This window comes from Cydia splendana, chromosome 18, assembly GCF_910591565.1.
Source record: "Cydia splendana chromosome 18, ilCydSple1.2, whole genome shotgun sequence".
Classification (NCBI taxonomy): domain Eukaryota; kingdom Metazoa; phylum Arthropoda; class Insecta; order Lepidoptera; family Tortricidae; genus Cydia; species Cydia splendana.
In genome coordinates this window covers 17,863,792-17,885,615 of record NC_085977.1, presented here as the reverse complement: position 1 = coordinate 17,885,615, position 21,824 = coordinate 17,863,792, and the positions used below count along the sequence as shown (strand labels likewise).

Below are 21,824 nucleotides of genomic sequence, written 5' to 3'. Positions count from 1 at the left end.
TGGCACGACTCGCTGGTCAGACTCTAATACGCTAGCCACCATTTTAACTGGCGATAGATAAATGAGTCATATAAATATTCTTTTACATCGCCATTCAGTATTACTTAAGTAGCTTTAGTTTTGATTGGTGTTAGGCGAGCTTTTGGGATAATATAAGATACATACATACATACATACATACATCACTGGCTCAGTGACCCAAAGAGGATCTTGGCCTCTGACACAAGAGAGCGCCACTCTGCCCTATTCTGCGCCACTTCACGCCAGTTGGGTATTCCGAGGGCGGACAGGTCTTTTTGGGCTTCGTCACTCCAGCGGTATCTGGGACGCCCCGACGGACGTTTTCCGCCCGGGTGCCCCACATACGCTCTTCTCACAGCACGATCCTCCCCCATCCTCTCCAGGTGACCGAGCCAGCGGAGTCGTGTGGCTTTGATCTCGCCAATTATATTGGGCATCGCAACAAGCTCCTCTAGCTCTCTATTTTTCCTTCGCCTCCAAGTCCCATCTTCCTCTCTGATAGGCCCCAGAATCTTCCGCCATATTTTCCTCTCCGCCACTAAGAGCTTGCTCTCTTCTTTCTGAGTCAGCGTCCAAGCTTCACACCCATACATCAAAATTGGTCTAATTACAGTCTTGTAGACTCGAATCTTGGTCACTAAGACAGCATAATATAAGATAAGAGCACATAATTACATCGCATAATATTGACATAATAATTTAGACTGTAGCATATATTTTGTAAAGTATTATTACTTTATACTGTCTTAATAATACTTTAAAAAATATTTATAGAAAATATTTGTATATAAGTATATATGTAGTTAATAATTGTTATCGACAATTTAACATCACCCTAGTTGTCAAGTTATGTAATGTACTGGTACCTATTAATTCATTTACCCATAAGTTTATCGCATGTTAAATATTGTTCACAGACACTTATATAAGTTGTGGTTACCTATAATTAGATAAGCAGATCAGTCATGATTGTTATATAGATTTAAGAGCATGTAAGATGTATTATCTGTTGGTAATCCTAAATAAAGAAAATAAAATAAAATGTTAGGTACAGTCAGCAACAGACGTTGCTAAGCGGGCGAGGTGTTCAAAATTACATTGACACGCTCTTATTCTCTTAATAATAAAGTCGCGTCAAGATCATTTTGAACACCTGGCCCGCTTAGCAACTTTTGCTGCTGACTGTACATACATTTCATTAAAAAAATTCTAGAAATGCCAACTGGTTACACCATATTGGTATTGAAAGTTGCTACTAATCTAAAGCATTTTTATTATTGTGTGCCGTGTTATAACTTATTAACTATGAATGTGTGAGTTTGGCGACACCGGTTTTACACAATTTACACAGGTTATATACAGCAGTTTTTTGAAATTTAAAGGCTACGTTTTAATCCTGTTTCACGAATAGACACGATCATTAGCTAACACACCATACGGCTTAGGTAACATGTATACCTACGTTGCATTGTGTATCCTGGCCGGCGTAGGCTTAACACAGCTTGAACTAATACCACAGAGTGGATATGCTGAAATATGCAGAATAGAAGGCCGAATTTAAGTCATGTTATTCGTATATTAAACGGCCTTTTCACCTTTTTCTTACCATTTCGTATCTTGTCACCGTGATAATTAAATTGACCGTATCATCTGGGATATTCCTGTTTGTTAATAAATTTTAATAAACTTTTCACCAGGTCTTACACAAAATCGGGGTTCACGTCAACGCTCCGCTACACTCCAATCACAGACATGGATTTCGGCACCATATCGTGTACAGCCACCAACATTGTTGGACGACAGGGAGCCCCTTGTGTGTACAAGATCGTAGCTGCGGGTACGTAAAATATAGTAACGTAAGTAAAGTAAAGCAAACGAAATCAAAATAAAGTTAGTTATATTTCTACGCCACTATTTATTACCTCTTTAGGGTTTTTATTGCATAAAAAATCATGCTTAATAGTAAAGCTCTACAACATTTAAAAAATTCGTTCGGATGTCAACTGCAGCTGCAGTACTGGGGGCCTACCTACCGCAAAAACCGAAATTCGCAAATTGCGGGGATCTTTCTCTTTTACTCCAATGAAGTAATAAGAGTGACAGAGAAAGATGCCCGCAATTTGTGAACCCCGATTTTCGCGGTTATAGCTTATAGCCCTGTTACGACATTCCTGCTGTGGCCTTGACGCAGGCGTTGTTACTGTCGATTTCCTTGATATAATGAGTGACGATGACGTTTGTAATCGCATTACTGCCGCGATTATGACGTTCGATCCGTCATCGTCACTCATTATATCATGGAGATTGACAGCGCCGCAACCGTCAAAGCCGCAGCAGTATTTTGACATGCGAATGTCACCTTTAAAAAAGAATAAAGAAAGAAATGACTGGAGGCATGAAAATGGCTGTCAGTATCTACATAACGGAACTGTTTTACATTTACATAGGTACATTAAAACATTGTTATAGGTAAGCCGATGCCACTCCAGAACTGCTCAGTGACGAACCAAAGTGCTGTTGGTTTGCAAGTGGAGTGCTTGGAAGGCTTCGATGGAGGTCTACCTCAGCTCTTCTATATGGAGGTGCTGGAACTACCATCTCTGCTGGTAAGACTGTCTTTTTATTTCTTTAAAATCTTACATTTTCTAACGTAGGCACAGTATCAACGGATAAGACGATTTCACATTTATCGCCTATCGTGTCACGTGTCATTCTATTGTGTCACTAAAGTGCCACGATGGCAGACGATAAAACATTTGACCCATTCGATTTTCGAAAAATTGTTTCTTTGTTTAGGTCCATGCCAACGTAACTTCGAACAGCTCCACTTTCGAAGTGGAACTAGATGGAAGGTCGAGCTACGCGCTCAAGCTATACGCAGCTAACGCTAAAGGACGGAGCGAAACGGTTTCTTTGTACACTGTAGCTTTAAGGTCACCTGACAAATTTACTGGTGAGTTTATAGTTTCAAACTCATCATTCGCTTGCCCTTATCCCATTTATTTGGGGTCGGCGCACCATGTCTTTTTCTTCCATACCTCTCTCTCGCCCGTTCGCTTTCGTTTCATATCATCTCTAACACATTATATCCACCTTTTCCTCGGTTTTCCTTTCCCATTACTTTCCCCCACTATTCGTAATACTTTTCTCGCCACATGACTTTCATATATATAATAGTTTCAAACTGTTAAGTAGAAATTCAGCTACAGTCAGCATCAATTATAGTGGATAAAACAACGCTGCAAAAGTATCCGCCGTTCTGGAATTATTTTCCAAATAGGGATGCATACAAATCCGTCAAGGGAAATTCCGTAGACGAGCGTAGTTTCTTATATTTCATACATACATACATAATTACGCCTATTTCCCGGAGCCTATTTATCTTCGGGATTTTTTTCAACAGTAAACAGAGCCCATCTGTCTTTGACTGCTCAAAAAAAAAATCAACAATCGTGTACTATAAAATATTGATTGAGTAAAACGCTCGTGTACGATTTCCCGCAGACGGATTTGGTCGCATTGACCAAAGTTTTTTTCTTTTGTAACAGGAGCGAGCACAACGCTACCACTGTCACCAATGCTAGCGACTCTGTTAGCGCTATCAGCATTGTTATGTGCTGCTGTCTGCGGCGTCATCACTGCGTTATATCGGCGGCATATGACGCGCCGACACCACTTGGACAAGCATCCGCCTTCAGCGTAAGTGTACTACTTGTAACTTCTACTTATACCTACAGTTATAGCATTAATACCAAAATTATATAACATGAACCTTGGAGCAACACCAGCTTCCGACACGTCGGAAGGGAGGAGCCCAGGCGATTTCTTACCGTACAAATCGTTCTGTCATTTTATGCGGGGGAAACGTGCACACAGTCGCACTTCTCAATGACTACATACAAAATCCAATCTGAAATGACGACACAAATACATAGAAAATGACATGAATCAAAGACAAATCTTGTACACCTCGATCTTAATAGATTAAGAGTTTTGTTTGTAAACTCTATTATTAATGTGTGCAATAAACAGTTTTTTTTTACTTATCGTTTTTGTGTGCGGATGACTCACAACACGCACCGCGCTAGTTGTGAGTGTGTATGCCCAGTTGAGCATGTGCTTCGCGAGAGGGGAAATATTGCGAATTCCGATTCCCTTCCCGGTGTTGCTCGAAGACATGAACATTTATTTATGAATGAATGAATGTGTAAGAGTCGTGAAAGTTTAAATCAGTGATTTCAAAAAACGTTCATTATTTAATTGAATCTAACTTTTTTATTTCCTCAGAAACACCCTCTACATGCAACGAAGTCTCGAGTTCTCTAAGCCGGAGAGTTTAAACACATACACGGCGACGCCCAAACTCGACTACTGCAGTCGGTACGAGCTGAAGGACGAGGTCGATGACCCTGACATCATTCCGTGTCATTACGGTGAGTGAGGGAGACAGCTTAGAGAGACAGAGAGAGACTGTTTAAACATACACGGCGACGCCCAAGCTCGATTATTGCAGTCGGTACGAGCTGAAGATGGATCAGTTTGAGGATTCAGACCCCGACGTAATTCCGTGTCATTACGGTGAGTGAGGGAGACATCTTAGAGACCCAGGAATAGTAGCGGAGTCCCATCTTAAAGGCACTTACAATCCCGCAGACCTGCTAGCATGAGTAGCTTTCTCGCGCGCGATTCTATACCTACATCTAGCGCGACTTCAAGTATGGACTCGCGCACGAGAACACAACTGATGCTAGCAGGTCTGGTGTTGCACGTCCATGGCGATTCGTCGGCTCGTTTGCCTTCTAATTAGGGTTTGCAATCGAATATTCGGATATCCGCCAATAATAATATTCGAAAATATTCGAATAAAACAACTCAAAATATCCGAATAAACGGATATTTTAGACAACAAATTAGGACAATTTATAAAAAAAATCTTCTTCCTCGCGTTATCCCGACATTTTGCCATGGCTCATGGGAGCCTGGGGTCTGCTTGACAACTAATCCCAAGAATTGTCATAGGCACTAGTTTTTATGAATGCGACTGCCATCTGACCTTCCCACCCAGAGGGGAAACAAGGCCTTATTGGGATTAGTTCGGTTTCCTCACGATGTTTTCCTTCACCGAAAAGCGACTGGTAAATATCAAGTGATACTTCGTACTTAAGTTCAGAAAAACTCATTGGTACGAGCTGGGTTTGAACCCGCGACCTACGGAATGCAAGTCGCACGCTCTTACCGCTAGGCCACCAGCGCTTCTCACAGGTATATACTATGAATAATCAAAAAGTTTAAGAACTACAAGCAAATAAAAACATGGGCACGAGAGTATAGAAAGCACAGATTACAGTTGGAATTCGGAAGGAAGGAGCAAAGAAAACGAAATACTTAACATAATAGTACATTATTGTCGAGGCTCGGAAGTAGCTACTTGCAGGCTGAGGATTCGTTTTAAACGGACGACCTTGGGAGTCCGTTTAATTGAATCCGAAGCCAGCAAGTAGCCTTCCAGCCGAGTCATATATAGTGCTTTTCTCAAAAATGGTGCAACAAATATAAATATCATAGAAATATTTTACAAAAGCAACTTTCTTACGTATATATTTTCACAGAAAAAAGTAGAAACAATTGAAAAAATTAGCTTTGCCGCCTTTTTATTTTTTTAATAAAAAAATAGAAGTGTATTTTTCTGCCGAAAATACGCCAACCTATTTGAGACAGCTAAATAGTCGCGGTACTAATCATCTGTTTGGCTGTTTAATGGGCCTGTGCCTTCATTTGATATGGCCATTTCAACTTTTAAAAAGTTTGGAACTCGACAAATAATGGAATTTGTATGCAACATTGCAGTCCCAAAATCGAGACTGCAATGTTTTTAACTTTTTAATTTTTGACTGACCATAAACTACGCGCTTCGCAACCTATGTTTTAAACGGCAAAGTCGACTTTGCCGTCCATTTTTGAGAAAAATTAAATGAGTGTACACTCGCGTAGGTATATGGCGGATCGATACCAATTAACCGACTCCGAGGGGGTCTGACCCGTTATAACTTGTATTCTGCTATATATGTGCACTGATTGCCGCAATTTTTCTCTAAATGTATTCTTAGTTTTAAAATAACGAACACAGTAAAATAAATATTCATCCAGCCAATGTAAATCACATTTCAACCGAACTACACATATTTGTTTATCATCTAAGCATGCAAATATTCGTTGTAGATAAGCTTTATCCATGTAAATCCGCAATCAGCTTCGTTTCGATACAAAATCGCGTTACACCGAGGCTGTCTTATTTCCTGAGCAACAGAGATTGCTTCAACGTATGAAGCGAAAAGAAAAACTCGTGCAACAAAACGAAAAAAGAACTCGCTTCTACACTATATCTATTTTTTCTTTTAGCATTTTAACCTTTTTTAACTCCTGACGGGGAAAAATTTAACACTTTTAATGTGCCTGACTTAGCTTTGTTCATAACTAGGTATTTCAAATCGATAGCATAAGTAGTTCTCGGGATATTTAGCGATGTGACAGAGACGGACAGAGTCACACCATAAAGGATGACTCATGTTAGACCGGGCCGGAGCTCGGAGCTTCCGGCGCATCGTTTTCTATGGAAAGCAACATGTGATTGCCTGTCATGTCATAGAAAAGTAAGCGCCGGAAGCTCCGGCCCGGACACGGACCGGTCTAACATGAGTCATCCTTAAGGGTTCCTTTTGTACCTTTTTGGCACGGAACTCTAGAAAGAGAAGTGTTTATTTAACTTTAACGTGTGATCTGTATATCTGTAGCATTGTACCTATAATTATTTTAAAGCAAAATGTGGATTACTCGTTTTCACTCTGTTCCCGTGTATGTTTTACATTTTCTCGTAACAAGGCACATGCCAGTCAAAATGATAGACGTGGTATGGTAAGAGGATTCCTTCGGATCAACAGCACATTGTTTGTGCGTAATTTAAGGGAAACGATAGGGAAACGCAAAGGGATTTTGTCAAGTTATGTTTATATGGACGATCAAAGTGAATGAGATTTAGATAGGATAAAAAATAAACATAGCTTATTTATTGAATACACCGGAATAAAATAATGTGTACTTAGTATGTACATATTTAGGACGCCCGCTAGCTAGCGCGGTTGCACGGAAAGGGTGAGCGGGTTAACGTAAAATAAGTAGTATGAGTAACGCTAACAGGCGCGAACGCGTGCGACGGATTTTATCTTACAATGCTGCAATGGCATCCGCATGCGTGCGCCCGCTCCTATTGCTACATAGGTATCTATAATCTAATAATTTCATTTATTCATAGCAAACTAAAACTACATTTCATACAAACGTATTACAAAAAGTATATTTAAAGCATAAAGTATATAGTTTACGACGAAATGGTCCCGCCTCAGCATAATGCTAACCAGAAAGTCAGCGCTGGTCTTCCGGCGACCATTTGTGGGCCACGAACGCAACCGTACAACACATTACCACTTTGGGAACAAATTACCACTTGCTCGTCACTTTTTATAACACATATTTTAGGTTAGGTACCTATGCTTTGCGTTTTTGCGTAGATAAGTACCTAAATTGTATTCTAAGCATTATTACGTCATTTACGGCGCAACATTCCACTATACATAGCATTAATTAGTAAGCTGTGACCATTTTCCAATCAAAACTAACATAAACGCCCACTCAATATAAACTAAATGCGGTAATTTAGTTTAGTTTAGTCCTAGGTTACCTGAACCGCATTAGTTTCACCGCAAATTATAAAAGTAATTAACTTTCTACTGTGTTTGCTAATTACATTTGGAACAATGCTATTATCTATACTTTGTGTTTGACAGAATTTTGTACATTTGATATTCTAGTTTGTTATACGTAATAATTTGCCCTTATTCCAGAATTTCTGTTAAGGTTAAGCCATTTAGTCCGCATCAATTTTGTACTTTATTTATTATGCGATAAAGTTTAAATAAAGTACCATTTATGTAGTATAGGTACTTACAGTGAAATCATTTAATTTGCGACCCATTTTGTACCTTGTCACAGTGACAATTAATATGAAAGTCGTTAGAGACCTCATACTATTGTCACAGTGACAAAGTACAAAATGGGTCGGAAATTAAATTCTTTGACTGTACCTCATATTTATGTTAATGGTTTAAGAATATTTCGTAATATTTTAATACTAAGTAATAATGTAGATGTAGTAGGTACTTACTTAAAATATATTATATATAACGATATCATAAAATAATTGAATTATCTAACAGGGCTTACAAAATCGCCATTCAACTTTGAAATTTGTCGTAGCACCAAAAAAAAGATTTGATCCGATAGGCAACACCAATAACGAGATTACAAATGAATCGTCCAAATTGAACGAGGGACGTAGGACATCAGGAGTAGCAGGACTGCTCGTCCCATCGCATTTTTGTAAACCAGTTATTTTATTTTCTCTAGGGACCCTAGTTTTTAGAGAGAGAGAGAGAGAAAGAACGTCACAGATAATACAAACATATGTAAAGCCTGACCAGTAATATATGATCACGCGCCATTTTGCGGAATTTCACTGGAACTAATTTTTTCATACTACACTAAACTGTCACCCTATCTTCTTCTTCTTCTTCTTCTTCCTCGTTCCCTCAATGCTGAGGATCGCGACCACATGCAACATGTCCCCACTGATTGCGGTCATAAGCCAAGTGAACTGCACCCTATACCTACATGAGAATAACAGCGCCTTCTTGACAATGATCCTATATTACAGGTCAGACTTTATCTACTTATAACAAAATGTATAGTTTAAGTACATGTACCACAGATACTAAATGACAATTTTACTCCTTATGTTGGCAATGCTGTCATCATCACAGGCCTTTGCGTCTATTGCAGATAATTTTAAGCATTGCTGTTTTGACAACGGGTTAAGTGACTGTGGAGGCCGATGCGTGAGCGGCACTACCTACCCCATTTTTGGCAGAGAAAACTCATGTCACCTGAGGTTCCAGTCCCGGTTTGCTTTCTGCGATACCTTCTGCTATCTAACGCATAGCCTTCTCCCCTCCACAACACGCTTGCGCCATCTATCACGGTCTTCAGCTAAGGCTTTCCAGGCATGGTGGTCGATGTCAAATGCTGACATGTCTCGCTTAACACAGTCTTTAAGGGGCTCCCCCACGCCAATGACCTTCGATCTGTATCTCTTAGTGTTCTAATGTTTTTTTGTAGCTTATCATACTAACAGCAACGGCTTTAAGCAACATAGTATCCCATATTTACTTCAAAGTTCATTGTCTTCGAGATATTTGGCATCACAGTTGAACAATTTTAGGCTAAAAACTGGTTTTCTGGCCATAACTTTTGTGTTAATTAGTTTAAAATTAAAACTAGACACGTTTTTCGAGACTTCAAATATGAACCTAATTATGTAGATTTCGTACATGTAAGATCCTTCACCGCAAACTAGATACGAAAAAAGTGTTTTTTTAGACAATGTTTAAAAAATCATAAAAAATAAGTACCTATTCATTTCTTTCAAAATCCGGTAGAAAAAAACGGAGAAAAAAGATTAAAGAACTGATAACCGTTTGTCTTAAAATTCTATCTGTTCTGTAGTGCAAAAAAAGGAGATACGATTCAAATCTTGTCAAGAATCGATGAAAACCTCGGGTAGCCCCTAAAGCGCGGCATCGGTCGTTGCAATGCTGGCAACACAAATGAAAAGTATAATTTGTCTTGGAAAGTCTTGATTTCGAATTTGGAAGCGGGCGGCTAGTGGATAGAAAGGAGGGGTCATATATACGCTGGATGGCGTAGCCTATGCGCTAAATAAACTTTCCGAAGAGCGGCCTTGGAATCCAATATGGCGGCCTAGACGAGATTTTGTTCTACTTTTTGCAATCGCTCGTGTTTCGTATCACACATAAAAAGCTGACGGGCCTATAGTCCGACAAGAAATTGGGCCCGATTCGGATTTTGAAATAGACATCTATAAGCCATCTTTTAGACATCACCAAAATACGATAACGATATGTTTAAGATCTAACCTGTCAAATTTGACATTTGCGCGATTCTGGAGATACTGTTGAACGATTTCCACAGGATATGACTTAGAGATCCAATTCACATCTAATAGATATCTTACTCTATTTAACGTAAAAGTGACATTGGTTGCCCGAATTGCGCTGCAAAAGAGAACTAGAACTAGAGAATGGATCTAGTACGTGTCGTCTCTTGTGAATATCTTGAAGTTCGAATACGGCAGATTGTAGAAAATTATTGAGGGCGCCACTTCCTACGTAACTGTCATATTTGTGACGTAAAATGCTTAAACATAGCAACAATTTATAGCATTGATTTTTTTAGTTCCACTTTATTTAATTTCTACTATTTTATGTCGCACTATATGTACGGATGCTGATCGTCTAGTATAGCTTTGAACGCTTTATGCCAGAAACAAAAACGTCACTCATACGTCTAGGTCAAGCGCGCAAGCGAGCTAAATGTAAACCAATTGACGCGTACGTACGGTCGAAAGTATTAATTTATGACCTACATATTTCGTACCTTGTCACAGTGACAATCAATATGAAAGTCGCTGTACTATTGTCACTGTGACAAGGTACGAAATGGGTCATAAATTAAAATTTTCGACTGTACGTTCATTGAATTGAAAGTTGTACAGTACACTTTTTTCAGGTTTGGGAATTTTATGCAATTTCTACTCAGAATCACGAGCTCTTTCGAACCTGATAGGAGAAAAGGTCCCAAGATTTTTTTGCATCCCGTTAACATTCTTCATAAACTTTGTATGACGGTGACGGAATGGAAGGAATGTGGGAAGTGTTTCCCGTTAGGCCCTTTGAATTCCCTCTAAGCATATTTTAATACTTGTAGACCATGTCTGTTTGCATCGGTCTATTGAGCCACCAAAAACGGTGTCCCTCTGGTGTTACACCATAAAATCGTTTGCAATAGACTCAAAGGCCAATGATAATGATATTTTTTTTATCTGTGTAATTCCTATTTTATGTACCTACAGATAAGAAATGCAGCGATTACTGCAAGGAACCGCTGCCTCAGTCCGAGAGCGACCCGCTGAGGTTGTACAGCGACCAGCCTCTACCTCCTAGTATGGTAAGTTAAACTATACCTACCCGTACCTACTCTCTTGGTGTATTCCCATTTGTCCCCGCCTCATGTCACCGCCGCCAAACATGAAGCGGGGACACATGGTATTAGGTATTTACATGAAAAGCCTATTCCCAACTGTTCCCGGCGGGGACAAATGCATAATCCGATTCCTTCTTCCTCTAAAAACCCTATAATTATTATAAGGAGTGGTTTATTTAGTGATTAAGTATATCGGATCTAACGCGATATAATTTCATTATTTTTAACTTATACGACATTAATTGCATGTAAAAAATAGTTAGTTAGCACTGAATGACTAGCACGTTATTACTTAAAATATAACATTTTTGTTTCGAGTAATATGGATTTCCGCTAAGTAACGCCTGATTCTATTAATGACTTCCATATTAATTGTCACTGTACGAAATGGTACTGAAATTAAATTCTTTGTACAATCACGGACTTTAATTGTTGAGCCATTTAGGGTTTACTTTACATTGGACATTTCATACTGTTAGTATTGACAACCAAATTAGCTTGAACCTTAGATGGATCATCAATTAAAGTCAGTGACCGTGCGATCAGATATATCGGAGCGGCCAAGATGCTCACAAATATCTGAGCGTGAGCACGTCTCTATTGTCAAGGCGTTAGAGTGCTTGTTCAGATATTGTGAACGCCTTGGCCGCTCCGATATATCTGATGGCGACTGTACATACGCAAGCTCCTTACGGCAGTCAGTTAAAACTGTTAAAAGTTTTTGTCGTAACTATGGTAACGACAAGGAAAGTCGTTATTTACTGAAATTGACAATACTTTATACTTATTTTATCCCTACAGAGCACAATATAGCGGAAATTTAAACTTTGTGTCATCGTGTTGATAATCGCACTGACAGGCCAATTCGCACGTGCTGACATCAAACCGATATTCGACTGATATCGGAGTCATATCAGTTAGCTGTCATTCGCGCGGGAGCCTCACACAACTTACTTGTGCAGAAAAGTCTGAGCGAAATGAACGTTCGAATAAGAGCTCACAGATTTCAGTATTATTCAAATATCGGTTTGATGCTTAGAGCATTTAGTAACTGGAGACGCCTTGGCTGTCATTTTCTTTACACAACATTCTGCCGATTTTTGCGGGGGAGGGGCACGTCAAGTGTATGGCTATTTGTACATGTTTTGTACGTAACACACTGAAAACATATTTTCATAATAAAATTTTTATAGGAACTCCCCTATTCCTGATTCAGGCCCTTAAGGTCCTATTGCGGTACCTACACTGAAAAAAAAACCTGGTACTGGTAACCAGAATCTGGTTAGCTGTACTATATTGTCTTGTTGTATATGTGACGACAGGACACTTTGTAAACATAACCAGACCATTCTTGTTAAATTAAATTTGTTAATTCTATGAAGTGTATAGTAGTGGGTATAAGACTTTTAGTAAACCCAACTAGCCGGTCTGTTAATGGTTACTAAATAATACAGTAACATATACGTTCCTGTCCTGTTGTTATAACAAGGTATTCAGTATATGTAACTGAACGATTTGTGCGGTGTACTGGTTTTATATTGTTCACGTTACCAGAACGCACTGTGCTAATGGGGCTTCTAAGCGAGCCATATGTTCACTGCAATATGTGGCCGGCAACTATTGGTGTCCTCTTACTCACATGTTAGAGAGGGACACTAATAGTTGCCGGCCACATATTGCAGTGAACATATGGCCCGTTTAGAAGTCCCTTCAACACAGTGGGTTCTGGTTACGTGAACAATATATAACCAGTACACTGCTCTTCTAGTAAAGACAGACAAGTTTTACACACTTATTTTTTTTTATTTTATTGATCAAATAAGTAACACAGCATTACAGTAAAACCAAGGCACTGTGACACTACAAAAGAAAAAAACATTTTGTCTCCACAAAGAAAACAATAGACACAAAAATGACATACAAATTAAATATTGGATTTGGGCGACGACGTAACAGCGTGGCTCCGTAGCGTCGTCTGACTCGGCGTAGGATTCGGCAGGTTGCCCCGGAACCGCCGAAACACCACACCCTTCGGCCAGAAGTCCGCGCTTGCGATGGTGTCCTGCAGAGGCCGCGGCACGCGCACTACAAATGAACTGAAGTGCACATAGTGACGCGACTGTAGCTGGTGCACCCTCAGCGTGTAGCCAGTCTTCCGGCGGACGTACTCCACCACCTCGTCGGCCCCGGCGGAGTAATGCAGGCGAGACACGTAGAGCGCCTTACTCGGTGTCGCAACTCGTAGGCCAGAATTAACCGGCTCCGCAGTGCCACACAGAGTTTTACGAGGCGCCCTGCGCGCCTTGCGTTTCCTTTCCACCAGTTTGAATCCCTCCTTATCCACATCGGTGCGGGAGGACTTTTCCTTAATCGGAGCCCGCACATTTCACTGTGTCAGCAACATCACGCAAACAACACGCACTTATACTATACACTTGTACTAGTTTACAATAATATTATGGACAGGATCTACGTAAATAAAACATCGACCGGCCGGAACGTAAGACGCTGGCGTAATGGCTGCCGTTCTGTGAATTGCGCAATTCCTTTCTCCGCCCCCCGCCACCCGCGCATACACCGTGGTGTTGGCACAACTGTTTGATTCGTTCAGACTACAATGCATTATAGTAACCACAACATAATAACTTGTAACGTGTACACTCGTATCTTTATTTTTACATATCAATAGTTAGTGTTACGATGCATATATTAAACGAGACAAACGTTTGATATTTACAACACTTGCATCTTTACATATACAACGAAATTGTAAGCAGTACTAAATTGCATTTAACTAGAATTAAACAGTGATGTTTAAAAAACAAGTTTTACACGATACAACATTTTTTGTTATTACTACCGGATTTTAGTAGGTATAACTATATTTTTAATTACTATACGTTCTGGTAGTATTGTAGAAAATTATTTTTTTCGGTGCATACTAATAGCCAAGTCAGATAAACGTCAGTCCATACAAAAGTTTGCATAACTGTGCAAGGTTTTCGGCAGAGGTGTACGCTCTTAAAGGCGACTCCGGTTATTAAATGCTCTAAGATTTGATGTCAGGTGCACGTTCGAATTGGCCTGTATTAAGGATACTGTTATCTCCATTGACAATATCCAGTAATGGTGATTATGTGATTCGCAGTAGTCGGGCTTAGCCGTTTTGTAGAGATGAAAACTGTTCCCACTATCACTGTTACAATAGATTTGAAAGCGATTGTACAGTACAGGGGACTGTAGGACGTAGGTACTCGTAGAGTATTGCAATTGTAATAAGATGTTTAATTTAACGGCATCAAATGAGACATTTAAGACTAACTTTGGTGTGTTTAGAGATATTTCACTGATAGCTTTAAATTGTTTACCGGTTTCGCGTCAAAAGTTGATTGTCATATTCGTCTACCTATTATGTTTTCGACCTGATAAATGAATGATACTGCAATTGGATTCAGCACAATTAACAAATTAAAACTACCCCAAATAGTTAACTATTATAGTACGAGAGTCCGACTCGCACTTGGCCGGTTGGAAAATTTTTACCCATTTACAGAAAATAATAGCTTAAAAAAATTCTATAACCCAGTTTACTCTCAGAACTATCATAGCACAGCTCCATTATAAGACTCGCTGTCATGCGTCAGGGCACCGCCATTTCTCAACGTCGGCGACGCAGACAGCGCAAGTTATTCGCCATCCCACGGAACCATGTAGGGTGAATGGAATCATAATTTATGCAGCACTCATATCCGACTTCGTGGAAATGGGGGATAATCAATTCATGTTTTTCGTGTGAAAAATTGGAGGAACTTTTGTCTTAAAACTTGATAACGTGATAACCTTTTGGTTCTAATATTTATATCAACCTAACCTCTCGCGTCGTATGATGGTTCCTTTGACAGTTCATTTTTATATGTAGTAAAGTAGTGGTGTCACGTAAAATGCTTATAGACATCTTTTAGGAGTTTCTTTTGGGAGTTTGGCACATTCATTTATTTAGAATGCCACACTTTTCCGCATGCTATCTAATAAATGCCATGTAAATGTTATGTAATACATTTTAAACAACGTCAACGCCTGCGTCGTTTATACCGCCTCTGTATCTGTCAATTTCCTTGATAAAAATAGTGACGGAATGAACGTCATAATCGCGGCAGTAATGCGGTTGCAAAAGTCACTCATTTTATCACGGATAAAAAAGGAGCAATATCTGTCAATAGATACGGCGGCGGCAAAAACGACGCCGCAACAGTAAAATGCTACAGTTTTTTCTTCTATTAGGACCGAAAGCGCTCGTGATTCTGACTGGAGTAGAAATATCGTAAACAATCCTATATTTAAGATAAAAACCGGGCAAGTGCGAGTCGGACTCGCGCAGGAAGGGTTCCGTACCATAATGAATAAAAAACGGAAAAAAATGCAAAAAAAAACGGTCACCCATCCAAGTACTGACCACGCCCGACGTTGCTTAACTTTGGTCAAAAATCACGTTTGTTGTATGGGAGCCCCATTTAAATCTTTATTTTATTCTGTTTTTAGTATTTGTTGTTATAGCGGCAACAGAAATATATCATCTGTGAAAATTTCAACTGTCTAGCTATCACGGTTCGTGAGATACAGCCTGGTGACAGACAGACGGACGGACGGACGGACGGACGGACAGCGAAGTCTTAGTAATAGGGTCCCGTTTTACCTTTTGGGTACGGAACCCTAAAAAAAGTCGAGTGTAGGTACAACTTGAAATAAAATGGCCCTTGTATCCTATTGAACTATTAACTCCTCGTATGTTTAGATACGGATCCGGGCGTGAGAATTTATATCTATTGTTACAAATATCAAGGTCACTTTTTCAATGATCAAATCTGACAGGCCGCATACACGGGGTAAACATATTGAAATTATACTACTGAGCATATACGCCAGTGTAGCTCCAGCATTATTCACATTTAAATTCTAGCGCACTAGAAATCTAAAATGATTTTTGTATGCCGCTGAAATGCTTTTCGGTGTGGAATTCCGTACCCTGCGGATTCTCGCCCGAATTGTTTAAACAGTTTTGTCGGGCGCAATGCAAGTCTTCTGACATACAGAACTGTGATGTAAAGCTGTATTCGAAATATGCTATGCTAATTCAAATGAAATGATTTGGCTTACCGGTGTGATGCCGGGTCCTCACTCCTCAGCTTGCAGATGCTTGCTGGTGGCTCGTTCCTCCTATTTCTCGCGAGACGCACGATAATTTAAATAACATGATTCAAATATCATTCTGATGTCAGTGAATAGGATTGAGCAGGCCGTCTGGCCAATTGAAAGGCCGTTTGACGGCTTGAGTGGCTTAAAGGATGACTCACGCTAGACCGGGCCGAGCCCGGGCCGAGGCGTCCAACATGCCATTTTCTATGACGGCTGATCGGTGATCACTTGGTGCTTTCCATAGAAAACGAAGCGCCGGAAGCTCCGGCCCGGTCCCGGCTCAGTTTAGCGTGTCATCCTTAATCCTGTTAAAAATAGATTTCACCTATTTCATATAAATTCAAATATTTCTCATCCAATTTTAATAAAAATATCGGTAATTTTTTTTTACAAATATAGATATTAGGATTCTGCCTTCTGCGGGCTTTACGATTAATAAATTAACATTTTTCTGAACGTTTCCGACCACATTGAAAAACAAAATACATTGTATCGGGCGGGCCCTAATTGGGACAGCGTAATGAAACAGCTTTCGCGGCGTTATGTTTTTCTTTGTGTTGAACACTTAATTAATAGTTCTTGTACAGTCAGAATACAAGTACAACCGAATTACTTAATACAATTGCCAAAAAATATGAATGGCAATCTTTGAATGGATTCGAAACCTGATTAAGTAAACAATTTTCGTTCAATAGAAAAAAAACTCAAGAACATAATATACTCGTACATGGTGTAACGCACCATTACGGTAAATTTCTGCAAACAATTTTACTCATTATTTCTATGTTCCCATGTACTGCTGCCGCTGCTGACTGTACATTTCGTTTATGTTCTTACAATTTGCCTGTCGAGAGAACTCTCATTTGTTTCTGCAATATCACCATCGTTTATCATATTCCCTTCATCCTAGTTAGGAATAAGTAGTACTTTACGACAAATCACGGGTATAGGTATAAAACTCAACTTAGATTGATGGCAAAGTGTTTGTATTGCGATTACGAATTAATACACAAAAATGAATCAAATATTCTTCAGTAAAACCTTTCCGCAAAACTTTTTAAATTGAAGATAAAGATTAGTTTATTTTCCAAGTAGGCACATTACAATTCGCTTAAAAATGTCAAATAAAGCTATAAGAATAAAACCGGCCGGCGGCTGCGCACGGTCGAGCTACGCACGTGGATAAAAAACCGGACAAGTGCGAGTCGGGCTCGCCTAACGAGGGTTCCGTACTTTTTAGTACTTGTTTAACAACAAGCTATAACTAGCGGCAACAGAAATACATCATCTGTGAAAATTTCAACTGTCTAGCTATCACGGTTCGTGAGATACAGCCTGGTGACAGACGGACGGATGGACGGACGGACGGACAGCGGAGTCTTAGTAATAGGGTCCCGTTTTACCCTTTGGGTACGGAACCCTAAAAAATGTTTCGTATCACGCACGGAGGGCCTATACCGCGGGCCACGTTCGACGTGTTGCCTCCTTGTCACACTTACGTACGAATTTACAAGTGCGACAAATAGGCAACACGTCGAACGTGTTTCGCGGTAGGCCCTCTGTTTCGAAGTGCCCCCCACTCACACGCTAGCGCGCGTGGCAGGCAAAGTCCCACTGCGACCCACGTTGTCCACGCTACGTACGAATGCCGGATTGATACGAATCTATCGTGGACTTTTAAAGACTGACTTGATAGGTGAGCTAATGTGCACAACGTACCCGTGGGTTGTACTGGAAAGGTGGCCCTAACTGCGTCCCCCTCTGAAGTGTTACGCTAAAGTGACCCTTCCTCTATCTGTCCTCTCTGTGCCTATAACCCTATAACAGTTTTTGCGGTATTATAACTAAACTGAAAGGTGCCACAAAATGTTAATGGATTGGTGGCCACTTTTGTATGAAAGAAGCGCCTGGCGTGCGTTGGCTCGATGGGTGTATCACATTTGAAAAATAGCGGGACACTTTTGGATGAGACTAGCCCAGGACCGGGATAAGTACAGTACATGAAGAGAGGCCTATACTCAGCAGTAGGCAACTGAAGGCTAAAAAAAACCGTCAAAAATAATGTAAAAGTAGCCTCTAAGCCTCTAATCGCTTCTTGGCCGGTTGTCAAGGACAGATAAAGGAACAAAAAATATAAGAAAGCTTTCTGCAGATAAAAGGAGCTTTCACATTTTTATTTTTAATGTGGATGTGGAGGTAATAACTGTCTGCGAGTGACATGAAAAAGAATAAAAAGGTAGTTTAATGAATTAAAATCTGTTCTTAATTAGCTGGCTAAAAGATTGTGATTTTAGTGTAATTTTTTTTTAACACTGAAAATTACTTTATTAATTACGCTTATTGTAGTTACCTAAGCTGTGCATTGCAGGTGATGACTGACAGGTATTACCTGTATATCTATATAACCTATTAGTAAACACACGTACTGTATTTAACAAAGTGTTATATTAGTATTGGTTCAGATTCTAATCTTAATCTGTCACGTTAGTACCTTGTCGCTCCAAAAGTCATTAATGAGCTCCTAACGGCTCGATTCGGAAAATGAATTATATTTCTACTAGGCTTCAACAAGTTACGATACGGATAATTTAAAGATATTTGTAAGATATATATGTCAAATTTGACGTTTCCGCGATTCTGGAGGTCCTCTTGAACGATTTCGACAAGTTATGACTTAGATATCCAAGTCACATCTAGTCGATATCTAATGTAGATCTAGTTGATCTCTAAATCGTCTCAAGATCTTGTGATTATCTCGAAATCCGAATAGGCCTGTATGGCAAGGTAAGCTATTAAGGTTACCCGGTTCCAACGTGTGTATTTTATGATGTTAAATATAAGCTTATTTTTTTGATATTATCCTGGAGGGGTTTTGCTTTGTTCTAATTGAGCGATCCGATTCGAAACTTAGACACCGTTTATTTTTCAACTATGTACTGATACTGACACTACTGGGCATTTCCATTTAAAGTTGTACCCTCGAGTTTTTCGCATGTCCCCTTGCATTTTTTGCAATTTACTCTTAAGACGAATTTTTTAACTGGGCAAATGATGTTTTTTATTGAAATATATTATATAGACACATCATTTATGAAGTTTAATGCACAATAAATCACTTTTTTCTTACTTAAAATCAAGTTTTTAGATATGATAAAATGACCCCGTAGTACTGTCCCCTTCACCGACTTCAATTTTTGATGGACTTTTACACATATTTTTTCTATGAAGGCAACACCAAGTAATGCATTCCTGGCATAGTTTAAATGTTGAAAAATGTGTTATTGATGAATAAGAGCTTTAAAAACATCAATAATAGGGTTTAATTTCGATAAAAACGTTGTCCCCGCGAAATCGTGAAACGGACATAGTCCGGGTTGGTTACGCAGTTTTCGCTACTTAGCGAAATACTTTTTACCAATATTTTAGGTTTTTTTACATCCTGGAAACCCTGTGACCATAGATAAAGCTTGTTTAAACGTCAGATTTGATTTAAAACAGTCAATTCGCAACCTCCAAGGCGTGCTGGCGTGCGACCTGTAAGTTTACTCAATGTTTTGTCCGTTTTGTTCAACTGTTTATGCAGCTTAAACGTTAAGTAACTAAAACACTGTTTATATTAAATAAAACTATGTTTCATATAGTTATTTGTCAAGTCAATAAGTTGAACATTGCGGTTAGTTTTGTTTTATTTTGAATAGATTTAATTCTGGATCAGACAAATCGTTACGTCCGTTTGGTTACAATTTGAAGCGTAACATATAGGCGGACTAGAAAAATGTAACCGAACGGACACGGTAAAGTCGCACGCACATTGAGTATGTATAGTTTTTACCGTGACTTTGTCTATACTTATTTAATTCATGTGCAATTAATAAGTCATATTTTATTAAGTAAAATTGAGTTCCTTATGTTTAAAACTCTATCTACTGATTTTAGTACATATTTAGGCCTCCTTTTTTTATTCGCTGAGTATTTGTGTAAATTTTTGATTATTGTGATTTCGTCTTTACTTTGTCCATTAAGTTACATGGGTGTCCATTTGGAAATGTCCCCTTGATTTCAAAAGTATTTTTATTGTTTATTCAAAGTTTATAAGCTAAAACATTTAATTTTTTTGACAATAATCACATGTTTTGTTAATTCTAATGATTGTTATTCGTCACATGGCAGTAATGCCAATAACTATTTAATAAACCTAAAAATAACGTACGATTTGGGGCCACCTCGTAACCAAACCGCCTAAAATTCCCTTTTATGAAAAATGTTTGCTCTAAATTGGTCAATGATAATTGTTTTTAGGTTGTTTATTAACATTATTATGCTTTAAACATAAAAACATTTGCTTCAAGTATGTATTTTATTCACTATATCAAAAACCATTTGTAACCAAACGGACCGCAAAAAACCTCCCTCATCCTATTAAATATTAATTTTAACTGGTTTATGCTAAAAATATGACGATTCTCTTTTGTGTTTCATAAACTAGAATATATTTACTCATAGAATTACATAAAAAAGTACCAAATAATCCAAGTTATATTTTCAACTCGTCAAGTGAGTCATGGTACAACTTTAAATGGAAATGCCCTACTACTACTCAGTGTTGGCCGAAACGTTAATGCAATTAACCATTAATTGGCCAGTAACCATTATAAATTGAACCGTAAACTGTAACCGTCCGGTTAAATAAAATAACCGTCACGAATATTACCTGGCTCAAATGTGGCTTTCTATAAGAGAAGGGTCCTTATGCTTCATGTGCAAGAAGCACCTTTCTATTAGAATTTATATTGGAATTTCAGATAAGAAGACCTTATTGTACTTTAAGCATAAGGACACTTCTGTGATGAAAATCCACAACTGTCCCCATCAGACTGGTCGGGTTATAATGTAATTAACATAATTATTTGCAATTTTGCAGTCTTCACAGAGCATATCGGTGGTGAACCGCGGTATCACCGCCCGCAGCGCTGACATCGCCTCGGCGAGGTTCCGGCCTGAAGTGGTCACCACCAGCAGGCGGGTTAAGGAGAGTTGCATCTAGGGAACAGACTCCGTCCGGTTAAGAGTCTGAGAGACGGGCTTAGAAAGAGTAACAGTATGTTCATGTTCAATTTATTGTAAACGGGTTACTCACATATTATTAAGTCGAATAGCTAAACGCTCAACATGTTTCGATCGTGCGGTCGATCAGTAAAGGCGGTGCAGTCGATGCTTCTAGAAGATCCTAGAAGAAAATTGGATCGAAATATTTCGAGCGTCTATTCGACTTAATAAAGGACTCACGGTAGACCGGGCCGGAGCTTCCGGCGCTTCGTGTTCTATGGAAAGCACCACGTGATCACCGATCAGCCGTCATAGATAATGACATGATTGACATGTCGGACGCCTCGGCCCGGTCACGGCTCGGTGTAGCGTGCGTGAGTAATAACTCGTTT

General features: G+C 39.3%; 1 protein-coding gene across 1 annotated transcript in view; it reads left to right on the top strand.

Annotated features, from left to right (window-relative positions):
• The window catches only part of LOC134799154 (nephrin-like), a 226,851-nt gene extending 205,388 nt beyond the window's left edge, over positions 1-21,463 (top strand). The window contains exons 11-17 of the mRNA XM_063771562.1: positions 1,719-1,858; positions 2,491-2,627; positions 2,818-2,974; positions 3,570-3,720; positions 4,309-4,454; positions 11,063-11,157; positions 21,308-21,463. Coding sequence (XP_063627632.1) covers positions 1,719-1,858; positions 2,491-2,627; positions 2,818-2,974; positions 3,570-3,720; positions 4,309-4,454; positions 11,063-11,157; positions 21,308-21,430 — 949 coding nt within the window. The 3' untranslated portion in view covers positions 21,431-21,463. The remainder of the gene's footprint in view (positions 1-1,718; positions 1,859-2,490; positions 2,628-2,817; positions 2,975-3,569; positions 3,721-4,308; positions 4,455-11,062; positions 11,158-21,307) is intronic.
• The last annotated feature ends 361 nt before the right edge of the window (positions 21,464-21,824 follow it).